The sequence below is a fragment of the Trachurus japonicus genome, chromosome 15, assembly GCF_045865225.1.
Source record: "Trachurus japonicus isolate A0001 chromosome 15, Traja_1.0".
Taxonomy (NCBI): Eukaryota; Metazoa; Chordata; class Actinopteri; order Carangiformes; family Carangidae; genus Trachurus; species Trachurus japonicus.
In genome coordinates, this window is record NC_140921.1 from 18230190 (window position 1) to 18241790 (window position 11601).

The following is an 11601-nucleotide window of genomic DNA, read 5'->3' on the forward strand; positions in this document are numbered from 1 at the left end:
CAGGAACAGATGCCACAGTCACTGGCAAAAACTTTAACTGCTATTTTCTCAGGTTTTAGAATGGAATGAGAGAGTGAAAGATCGTAATTCAAATGGCCACATCTCGAAAACCATCAAATGTATGACTTTGACTAGGGTATCATTTTAAAGCTTATTTTCTAATCTTTCCATTGATACCAAAATCTCAACTTTGAAATTTGGGTCACTGTGACTCATTTTGATGGATCGGGTCACATATCATCTGGGGGTCCGAGGGGAGTCCAACGCAGAAGGTTTGGTTGAAATCGGGCCGGTGGTTTTGGAGAAAATGACCAAAAACCAAACAGGCGATTTTAAAAAGACAACAGGCGCGCGGCTTACGGTTTTTTTTTTTTTTTTTTTTTTTTTAAAGTATATTTTTTTGGCTTTTCTTGCCTTTATTCGATAGGACAGTTGAGAGTGTGACAGGAAATGGGAGGCAGAGATGGGGGGAATGACATGCAGGATAGGGCCGTCCGACACGGGACTCGAACCGGGGCCGCCTGCAGCGAGGACTATAGCCTCAACACATGAGGCGGGTGCTCTACCAACTGAGCTAAACACCGCCCCTTACGGTTTTTTTTTTGACCAAAAATTAAAATTTCTTCAAATTTCTCCAAACTCGGATATATCATCTGGGGGTCCGAGGGGAGTCCAACGCAGAAGGTTTGGTTGAAATCGGGCCGGTGGTTTTGGAGAAAATGACCAAAAACCAAACAGGCGATTTTAACGAGCGGCCAGGCTGCACCTGCACTGTTCTATTTATAGACTTTGATAACGAGCTGGCCCCAACACCTGGCCACTGCACGCAGAGCAGAGCAGAGAGATTTGTGCTCTGAGCAGCTTCCGAAAACAGCCCAGAAAAAGAGAACCGTACCTCTTATCAGAATGTGGCCATGACTACTGGGGCAAGGAGACCTTCCTGAGCACATTGATGTGCATTAAATGTTTGTGGGCAAAAACTTTTCTCAGGGTCGCAAGGTAGAAAAGGGGGGCATTTCTGTTTTTCTAAAAAAATCAGCTCCTACTTTTATATTGAAGTGGATGAGCCACTGGAGCGGGTCTAGCTGCACAATTAGGCTCATAAGGCGCGTTTCCACAGCAGGAACTTCGGGGTCATTTTACGGGGCCTGCCCCATAGGTGCGTGTTTCCATTGCAGGAACCTCCCCCACAGGGCCATTTACAGGAACTTTTACGGGGGCCAACGGAGTACCTACTCCAGGGTAGGTACTCCGTTCGGCCCTGAAAAGCTCCTGGGTGGGGCTCGAGGTTAACCCGGCACTGATTGGCTAAAGCTAGAGCAGCTAGGCTCTGACGCTACCAGAAAGCACCAAAACAACCGGCATTTTTAAAAGGGGGAGCAGAAGGGGAGCATTAGCCTAGCAGACACCGCTGTAAACAACAAGAAAACAGCAGGAAGATGTACACAAATGGACCGACGATGAGGTGCAGGCATTGATTGCAGTCTATGGCACCGAGGAGATTCAGAGGGGGTTTGAGTCATCGCGGCGAAATGAAAATATCAGTGCACCTCAACACACTGGGGATCCATCACGCCGTAAAACAATGCCGTGAAAAGTTAAAAAAAAAAAAAAAAAAATTACAATCATTACAATCGATTACAATCAGCCACTATGTGCACAAACACACAAACCAGAAACGCGCCTACCGCCTCAGCTCCTTCCATCCTTCTCCGTTGTTGTTATGATTTTTGTGCATGTGCTTGTGACCTGCCTGGGTGACGTCATGGTCGAAACTGTCGCACAGCGATTAAGCGGCGATCGAAACTCATGACGTCACCGCGGGGTCCGACTCTGCAGTGGAAACACGGCCACTGAGAGGGCCGAGTGAGAGGACGGTTCCTGTAGAAGTTCCTACCCCCTCCCTTTACCAGGAACTCCTGCAGTGGAAACACGGCTATAGAGACAATTCTGTAAGTCTGTCTGCTGTTTTGAACACATCAAATGAGACACGACAAGTGTGGCTACAAACCAGTGAGGAAATCATGTGTCTAGAGTTTAATTTGTGGCCGTGCTGGCAATTTATCCAGAAAAAATCCTGAATGTTTTTTCGATCCCTCTCACTCTAGCGATGATGTCACTCACTCTAAGCCCTGCTCGTTAGACGCAACACACACCCATTATAAAGCTGGATTTTGTCAAAAAACAAAAAAAGCGGCCAAATATCAGAAACTGATATCAATAAGCTGAGTCATAGAGGAATACTTAAAAGGTTTGTCTACAGCTCAGAATTTGAATGAAGTCTCTAGCTGAAAGTATGTGGACACTTTAAAGGCTGAAAGAAGTAAGAAGATTTGAAGAGTTTCAAGACTGTTCCAATGCATTCTCTATGGGGAAAAAAAAATCAGAAATAGTTGAATATTGCAAAAATTATGAATAGTTGAAAAGAGAAAAGACATAGCACACCTGTCCCGAAAAGGCTGAACATTTTGATATTTGAATTGTTGAAATAGCACAAAGTATGAAGGACTAGTTACATGACGAAGAAAGGCAGAAAATGGCCGAACCGAATATTTTTTAAATGCAGCCAGGGAGCTCTCTGCTCTCATTCAGCCCAATGCATTTTTTTCACAGCAGCAGGAGAAGGAGCTCAACTTTGTAACTTCTTAACAACTCTGTTTGTAGTCCAGTTGGTAAGGTGGCCGCTTGCCAACCCCAAGGTCACTAGTTCGAATCCAGGTTGAGCAATCTTGTTATGTGATGTTGAATTCTGCTCCCCTCCCCCACCCTCAATTGGTTACAGGTGTTCGTTAAGAAACGCATTAATTGCTACTGCCACCGTTTGCAGCACATCATCACATTACAATGGCAACATGCTTATGTCTGTGCTCTCTGTGGCAAAGCGGCAGAATAAAGGTTTAGTGATCATGAGGTTGTGGGTTCGATTCCTGGTTCAAATCTTGCCTCAACAACAATTATAGTGAATTATTTTCCCAGTCGTCCTCTGTTGACTTCTGATAACTTGCTTCATGTTGAAACTGCTGCTCTCAGCCTGAAATTCACAGAAATTTTCATTGTAAGTCATTCAAGCTTGACTCGCAAGCTTTCTTGGTGTTGACACAGTGTGTTTCCAACAGGTGCAGCTTTGGGCTCGTTAACTTCAGAGTGAGACAGAGTGCAGCTCATCAACAGACAACAGTCTCTGTAACTGTGTGTACACTGTGGCTTTGAGGCAGAGTGAAAGTCTACTCACCATGAGATTGTAGGTTCAATTCCTACCTCGGTCAAACATTTGTATGGTGATCACTGCTTGCACTATTTGCTAATTCTGCAACAGCGTTCAGCTGCTTTCAGCATTCACACCATTTCCATTCTTGGAAATGCTTTTTCTCGTTACTTCATGATATGCTTATTCTAAGATGGCAAAAATCTTGGACATTTTTTCACGACCTCTCATGTCATCATTATTTCAGGTACATTTTTGTTAACCTGTAAGTATGCTTGACTACATCAGGTATAATCAAGTATACTTGATCTCATGTAGTCACACACACACCACAACACCAGACACACTCTCGCTCTTAGGGACTTACATGTGACTTTGCTCTGTGGAAGCTGAAGTTGTTCCAAAAGCGAAGACAATCCCTCATCCTTATCAGGCACCAAGATGAGCTTATTTGTAGAGTTAGGAGTTAGGGTTCTCCGTTGACTCGTGCACACACTTTCACTGTATGTGGACCTGCACTGTATTTAAGATACTGCTGACTTTCCACCCCTTCAATGAATAAACAATATAGAGATAATTTATTTTTTGTGCCAGGATAGGATTAAACCAATGAGGATTTCCTTGTTACCAGAAAAAGATACAGACAATCCAGTATGATTTTAAACCTGATAATTAGATTAATTATGAATTTATTGAACGTATTTATAATCTGCAGTATGTCTTATTCTACACAGTTTTATTCCAAATAGTTAATAACTTTACATAAATCAATCTTGCTGCTTAAAAATTGGATTTTGAAACACCAGTATGAGCAGCTGATTTCTTGTTTTAAATGAGAAGAATACAACTTCAGGTGTATGTTTTTATTATAGATGCCACATTTTATGAAAAGAGATATGTTAAGATGTAAACGACTTTGGCTGTTGAGAAACGTCAAGTGACCGTCAAAACAACAAAAAAACAACAACTTCCGCTGTACACTTCAGATTAAAAGCCTCAGATTAAAATATTCAAGTACATTGCTCACCAAAAGTAAGTTGATTTTACATTTTTAAAAGCAAATGTGTCGTAATTGATAGTTTCTATAGTGACACTAAATGCTTTTAAACGCTTGTCTGCAAACAAATGGGTAATTAATTGTAGTCGGTAGTATTATTGTGAAGGTGTAATTTGTCAGTCTCCGCTCTTTGGTAAACATGACAAAGTATAGATAATTGGCCTAAACAGCGCATGCGTGCAGACTGACAAGGATTTAATTCTAGCTCAGTGCAAACGGATTGTGCGGATGAGCTCCATTCATTATGATTCGGGGGGAACAGGGACATTGATGGTTGCAGTTTTCCTTTTATTTTGGAGAAGCTGCTGAGATTTCCTGGAGGCTCTGCAGAGCCCGCCGGTTCTGGTGGGGACACACTGCCCCCCCTCAACCCCCTCCTCAGTTTGGGTCTGTCAACCTGCTGAGTCGCTCCTTCCGCGCTGCTCATCGTCGCGACGTCAGGATCCGGTGATAACTTAACTTGGAAGCAAGTTCGGATGTGGCAAGCAAACTGCAGACGGATGCATAATTTAGCAGACTGGATTTCCGGTAGGCAAAAATTTACTTTTGTGGGTTCTGATATGTCAGAAAAAGGCCTGTGACTGATAAGATTGCAAGTCAATAAAATCCCATCTGATCTCAAATTGGTTAAATGACATCAAACATGCATTGTAATGATGCATGGTCGCATTTTGAGTGAATGGATGTTATTGGGAAAATCAGAGCAAGGGTGGCATGAGGTTCAGGCGCGTGTCCCTGTCAGCTGGCAGTACACGTGACATAAACATCGGGGCTGGTCTGACCTCACACAGGAGCAAGGACTGCTGAGCTGTCATTATTCCCTGATGATGCTTTCACATACATTTCACCATTAATTGTTTGTTTATCATCATTAACATGCATTAAGAAGCATTTGTGTTCGACTATGTGGTTAAATGTGATGCAGGATGGACTGATGCTTTTTTCTCCCTGGTGCGGCATGTAGGGACAGTGATGGGAGGCTGTGTGGGGAGGAGTAGGACGGATGGACAAGGGAGTGCCCGGAGCTCGACAAGGAGCAAAAAACGTGGAGGTGAGGATGTGGAACTCTCCAGACTGCAGCCAAAATAGCAATTATGTCAATGCACTGGGGAGATGTTTTCAAATCAGAAAAGTATAGGAGACTGTTTCTATACATTCACTTTTGCAGACAGAGTCATCACAAGTCAGCTGAAAGGTGGTGCTCACTAATAGCCTTGCAGGTCTGGCACTGTTATGTTGAATTCTTATTTTATCAAAAGAGAAGTCCCTTCTATGTCAATACATTAAAATACACAATACACACATGCACAGTAATGACACCAGGATGCACTGTCAGTACAAGCACAGCACAACATATTACACCTTGTACAGCACCTTGAGAGCATAAGGAACATACAGTACTGATACGCCTGAGATGTGCAATAAGACATACAACAATTCAAGCATTCATAATGAAATGCAGGGTGATTTCTATCTACACCCTGCGCTGCACGGGCGTCTGTCTTGCTCTGAAAGCTTACTGTCTCAGGTGTTAAATGTTTCAGACGCCATGGCTTAGTCATGTGTCTAATCTGTGCTGAGGACCTGCGCTGATGAGGCCAGTGTTTTATATAAACACTCTTCAGTCTCATTGCCTGTGCAAGAGCAGCTGTGAGCTCCGCTGGATTGTCATGCATTATGTATTGAGCAGCAGCAGCAGCAGGGGCCGGCACAGAGAGTTTTCATATCAGAATTTGACCTACTTGGTGCATGATTGACCTTATGCCGACCTGCTGCAAAAATATATTGACATGTAGAAAGAGGTAAATATACCTACAGGATAGATATAGACATTGACCTCTCAGGTCATGTCTGTTGGCCCGAGACGCATGAGCTCTTGAAATAGTTCAGCATCTCCAAGACATGTTTGCATGCACTCATATGGCATGCAGGTAAACAGTCACCTGTAGGGAGCAGTTCTCAGTGGTGCAGTGGTTTCTCCTTCACGCAGACTGTTATAGTCTGACAGGGGTTTATTGTCTGTTAATAGGTTTAGCATGTTGCCTTTGGACATTTCTATCCTGTCTCTAAATAGAGCTGATAGGATTAGGCCTCTTCTGCAAAGTCTCCTGGCTTGGACACTCAACGTACTCTCCCCATTCCACCTCTTTCCATGAACTTCTCCTATGGTATTTTGGGCTTTTGGAGTGTTTGTTATTGCGAGGGATATTAGCGGAGTGAGCGTGGTTTCTTTTAAGCAACTGGGGAAGTGTCACGGAGGTTAACGGAGCTCTGAATCTGAGCCCCACCATCGCGGCAAAACAGATCAGGTGTTTGTCTCGTCAGTAGCGCGGTGTGTTGTTGCAGAGCGGTTGGACGCGGCAGGGGCTGGCTTCTTCCTGAGAGCTGCTCTCTGTAGCTCATTATTGAGGAACTTTTTGATGTACAGTAGTTTGACTCACATCAAACCTCAGAGGAAGAACAGCTATGGGAGTGCCAAACTCTAGGGAATACAACTACTATCACACTCCAACAACACCCCTCAGGATTATGCTGAAAAGTAAGTATAGATTTTTGAAAAAAAGAAAAGAAAAATGCTTTCATGTTTTCTGTTTTGATGTTTGTGCAGACATAGCTTGCCTCGGAAGGTTTTGTGTAGACTTCAAGACTATGCTGTTGTTGTTGTTTGTTGTACTGAGGTTTCTTGAGGATTTATATATCACGCTTTTATTAATAGTTGCACATCAAATGAAGCAACAAGAAGGAAAAATAGCTAAAAACAAACATTAAAACAGATCATTACACAGTGCTGCTGCTCACTGACATGAATGCTTTCACAGAGGCTGGCATCACTGTGATGGATTATGAGTTTAAAAGTTGTTGTCATGGTTGCAAAACTAATATGATTAGATAAACTGCCTATTAGCTCAGATGTTGATATTTCTGAGTTTGTGCATTTTGCAGTGCGATGGTTTCACGGTGCAGTGCACAACACTGACACAACAACAACAACTACTAGCGGCAGCTTCTAAAATAGAAATGGTGCAAAAATAATAACAGCCCAAATACATCACATTCATTTACACAACTCAAATTCATTCAGTTCTTCCTGTGGTGGAGGTCGAGTCAGATGTTTTTCCATTCACTAGAAGTGTTAAAGCTTGAAGGGGGGAAAAACATCTTCATCCACTGACTTCAACTGAATTTGCTAAGCTTATATTCCAGGTACGTCGGCTTATTGCTGAGGTTACACCGGAGTTGATCTGTCTGTACGCTGACACTCAAACGTACACAAACAGTCTGGCTCACTGACTTACAACAGCAACAATATTTTTTTTTGTGTAATGCATGTTTTCCTCACTGATTACATCCACCTCATTCTTGTAAACACAAAGCCATATCAAAAAGGCAACCAAGTTATGTTACAGTATGTAATTGGTGAACCCATGCTCATTGTTAAAACCTGCACTTGAAAAACGTCCATTGACCCCTCACAACACTTTTCTGAGAACAGGTTTTGTCCTTTAAGGATACTATTGTTATTATTATTATTATTATTATTATTATCTGTAGTTGTTTTGAGGACATCTCTTGAATTAATTAATATGTCATCACAACAGTTCTGTGCAGCTCTGCATTATCTCAGTGTTTCCCCCGTCAGTCAGTTTGCTCATTAAGATTCCAGACGGCCACAGTATTTGCATTTTGTTTGGCTGGCATGTTAATTCACTCCTCTGCAACCTTGCAGATGCTTTTATCACAATAACAAAAACAGACATGAGCTCCAAAGACTCATGTTTGTGCAAGAGAAAAAAGCAAATAGTCTGTTCATTAACATAGTAATGTTGCACACACTAGATTAAAAGAGAATTGAGTTAAAAAAAAAAAAAAAAGAAGAAGAAGCAGATACTGTCTCCAGATTTGTTTCCTTCATTATAATTATGGCTTTGAAAGTATGCAAATGCATCAAATGTAGTAAATTGAAATGAATAAATAGTGTAAAACACAGTTTACACTTAATGTTCAGGTGGTCTCCAATGTCAGTGGTAAAGAAATAAATAGGAAATGAAGAAAGAAAGAAAGAAATGAATAGGTGTATATTGTGTGAATAAGGAATAAGACCTAATATCCATGTAGTAGCAGAAACTCTGTTATAATGTTATAATGTATAGAACTGAGGCCAGTGTTTGTAGAAGTTCTACAATTTGAAGATGCGATGACGTAAAAATTGATGTGTAGTGGATTTGTATTTTTGTGTGCTCGCTGTGGTCGACGTGTGTGTGTTTTTGCTGCCTTTCATTGGCCAAAGGGTGCTCATCTCTCCGACCAATGCCTTATGGGACAGGGGCAGATAAATCCTGTTATGTGGAACCTGATTACTGCCCATAATCCACTGCTGCGTGTTTGTCTGAGTGTGAGCGCATGTCAGTGCAGATGTATGTGTTACTAGCCACTGCAGTAATCCACAGCACTATAAATAATCACTTTGATTTCCCTCCCTCTGTGAATCAAATTGACTTTCTTGGTATGTCGGTACAGTGGGTATACAATATTCAGTCGATGCCAGCATGGAAACACCTGCAGTGGGTGTTTGCCCAAGCTTAAACATTTAAACACTGAAAGGAAAAACTTCTGACAATGATGTCTTATAATAAGTCTCCAACACTGACTGTTAGCATGTACATAAAATAATAAAGAGTACATTTGATGACGCTCCATCGTCAGCTTTGCACGGCTCTACTTAAGGTAATATATTATGAAGACATCTGAATCAAATATTTACATATAACATGATGCTGCAGAGCTTTCTAAGTGGTAAAGAGCTCAGTCATTTTGACAGCAGTTGTGACCTGAGCCAACCCGTCAACCACCTACAGTACATACTAAGCATGTTTCCCCTTGAGCTTCACCACAAACCAGATACCTAGTTTTACAACGCTATAATCCCTTTTAGCTGTTTTCGCCACGGCCATTATGCCATTAGGATAACCTAGCTAAAAAGTAACAAGAATTATGGCACAAAATAAAGCTTCCTGATTCCCGACTATACTGGCTTACAGTGTTTAGTTTTGTTCTTAGGTCAGTCTTTTATATCAGACTGAACACTGACATCTTCTTCTTTTTTCTTTTTCTTTTTTCAAGGACGCAATGAGCCCCTCAAGAAGGAACGTCCGAAATGGAAGAGTGAATACCCGATGACGGAGGGCCAGCTGAGGAGTAAGAGAGATGAGTTTTGGGATACGGCTCCAGCCTTTGATGGACGGAAAGAGATCTGGGACGCACTCAGAGCAGCAGCCCTGGCTGCAGAGTGCAATGACCTGGAGCTAGCACAGGCTATAGTGGATGGAGCCTGCATTACTCTGCCACATGGTACGAAACCGCCCACAAGCACACACACACACACATATTCTCAGATATGGAAATGTACTTCATCCAGCTATCAATTGTAAGCTGTAAATGTCCTGGAACGTCCAGCGCAAATGCATAACTCACTGTAATAATTCTCCAAATGTCAAAGGACAGTTTGGAGAATCCCATGCATCAGTTGTTCAGAGATTACTGCTGTAATAGTTACATAATAGTCGCAGTGCTGCGTGACCGCTGTGAATGGATTGGTGCACACAAAGCCATGACAGAGTTAGGAGGAAATAACACTCTGTTCATGCACATTCATGTACTGTCCTTGATTTGAGTTGTTTTACTACTTCAAGGATGCCAATGTGGTATATGTAAACACAATGTAAATGCGATGGCCTCATATTTCCACCTCGTAGACAATGGTTTGACATAGAAAAAAAGGTTTATGTAATGGGGTTGAATTTAGTTGCTGTCATTGATAGAAACACTTTTGGAAACTGGTTGCTAATGTAGGTCATTCCTCCCTCTGCAGGCTCTCTGACAGAGAGTTATGATGAACTGGGAAACCGCTACCAGCTCCCAGCGTACACTTTAGCCCCGCCTGTCAACCTCATCACTGAAACGTCCACTGAGAGCAAAGTTGCTGAATCCACACAAAAACAAGCTCAAGCTCCCCCATGCAGACAGGAGTTCCAGCTGCGGGTGCGATTATCAACAGGTAAGAAACACCCTTGTATGACCTATAACATATGGCATTCACATTAAAAAAAACACACACACACAGAAATCTGCATCAACTCTATTTATGCCTTGTGATTTTCTTAGGAAAGGATGTGCGTCTGACAGCCAGCATGGCCGACTCCATTGCGGAGCTAAAGAAACAATTGGAGGAACAGGAAGACATCGACGTGACCCGCCAGAGGTGGTTCTTTTCTGGGAAGCTCCTGACTGACAAGACTCGTCTGCAGGATACCAAGATCCAGAAGGACTTTGTGGTCCAAGTGATCGTCAATGTGGACCCCTCAGTCATAACTAACTGAGGAATCAGACAGAGGTCAATAAGGTGAAGAAGAGACAAAGGATGTGCCGAAGAGGGCTGCAGGAATAGGAGTAGGGCTTGAAATTGTTTTCCAGTTGGTACTGCAGTGGAATTTTGTGTACATTTTTTATATAAGAAATTATTGCTTTTATATTGCTCCCTTTTGTATTTTTCCTTTTTCCAAACAAAATAAGAATATTGAAAAGCACTGAAACACTTTAGATTAAAAGTAGAGTCCTAAGATGCACATCCCAGTGTCTATCTGTCTGTCAATTCACAGCTCTGTTGTTTACATGGGTTCCCCCTCTTGTCATGTGTGTTTGTACTTGTGCTTATTGATCAACTGAATATGGTTCACCTTGGGATCCAAATAAGGGAAATGCATTCTCTCTTTTTTCATTTTTTTTTTTTTTAAGATTTCTGTCATTCAATGTGAGAAATAGGCTGACAATGTAAATATCAGTTTCCATATTTGTTGTTTGGTCATGTGACTATATGCACACAACATTTTTAATTTGTTGTTTTTTTTGTTCATAACGTGGAAACTGAATGTAAGGAAGGCTCATTTATAAAAGGTAATAAGAAGGGAACTGTTTTTCTTTTTTATTTCATCACCACAAACAAGATACTGTAGTTTTATGTACAATGAGATGCTCAACTGTACGTCAATAACTTATCAATAAACATTGTAAATTTAATATCAGTGTCTGCTTTTCTGATTCTGAGTTACCACACCACTTGCATGGAAATGTTCCAAGTAAGAAAACAGGGTGTTGTTTCAAGACAAATTTGGGGATTTTAAGAAATTATTTCTGTGACACAAAACTTTGAAGGCTTTCAAGATTTTTTTTAGTTTGTGCTTTTTTCCTATAGTGAAATGCTGGCTGCTAACATCTGTGCAGGCCTAACAGTCCTTCAAATTGAACAATCTATTCTGGGAAAATACTGTCATGATTATGCTAT

General features: G+C 41.6%; 1 protein-coding gene across 2 annotated transcripts; it reads left to right on the forward strand.

Annotated features, from left to right (window-relative positions):
- Positions 1-4415: 4415 nt before the first annotated feature.
- ubtd1a (ubiquitin domain containing 1a) lies at positions 4416-11336 on the forward strand. 2 transcript variants are annotated; one of them, XM_085800155.1, is made up of 5 exons: positions 4416-4790; positions 5227-5313; positions 9384-9611; positions 10132-10317; positions 10425-11336. In XM_085800155.1, the coding sequence occupies exons 1-5, from the start codon at positions 4739-4741 to the stop codon at positions 10637-10639; spliced, it is 768 nt and encodes a 255-aa protein (XP_085656281.1). In that variant the 5' UTR covers positions 4416-4738; the 3' UTR covers positions 10640-11336. The 2 variants fall into 2 exon arrangements, with proteins under 2 accessions (XP_085656281.1, XP_085656282.1); XM_085800156.1 differs by lacking the exons at positions 4416-4790; positions 5227-5313 and adding an exon at positions 5935-6801.
- The last annotated feature ends 265 nt before the right edge of the window (positions 11337-11601 follow it).

What these genes read in the sequence shown, in the direction of transcription:
- ubtd1a (XM_085800155.1), top strand. Translation starts at nt 4,739, where the DNA reads ATGTGGCAAGCAAACTGCAGACGGATGCATAATTTAGCAGACTGGATT. An exon ending in TTTAGCAGACTGGATTTCCG is followed by an intron (nt 4,791 to 5,226) that starts GTAGGCAAAAAT and finishes TGCGGCATGTAG; the next exon opens with GGACAGTGATGGGAGGCTGT. An exon ending in CTGCATTACTCTGCCACATG is followed by an intron (nt 9,612 to 10,131) that starts GTACGAAACCGC and finishes CTCCCTCTGCAG; the next exon opens with GCTCTCTGACAGAGAGTTAT.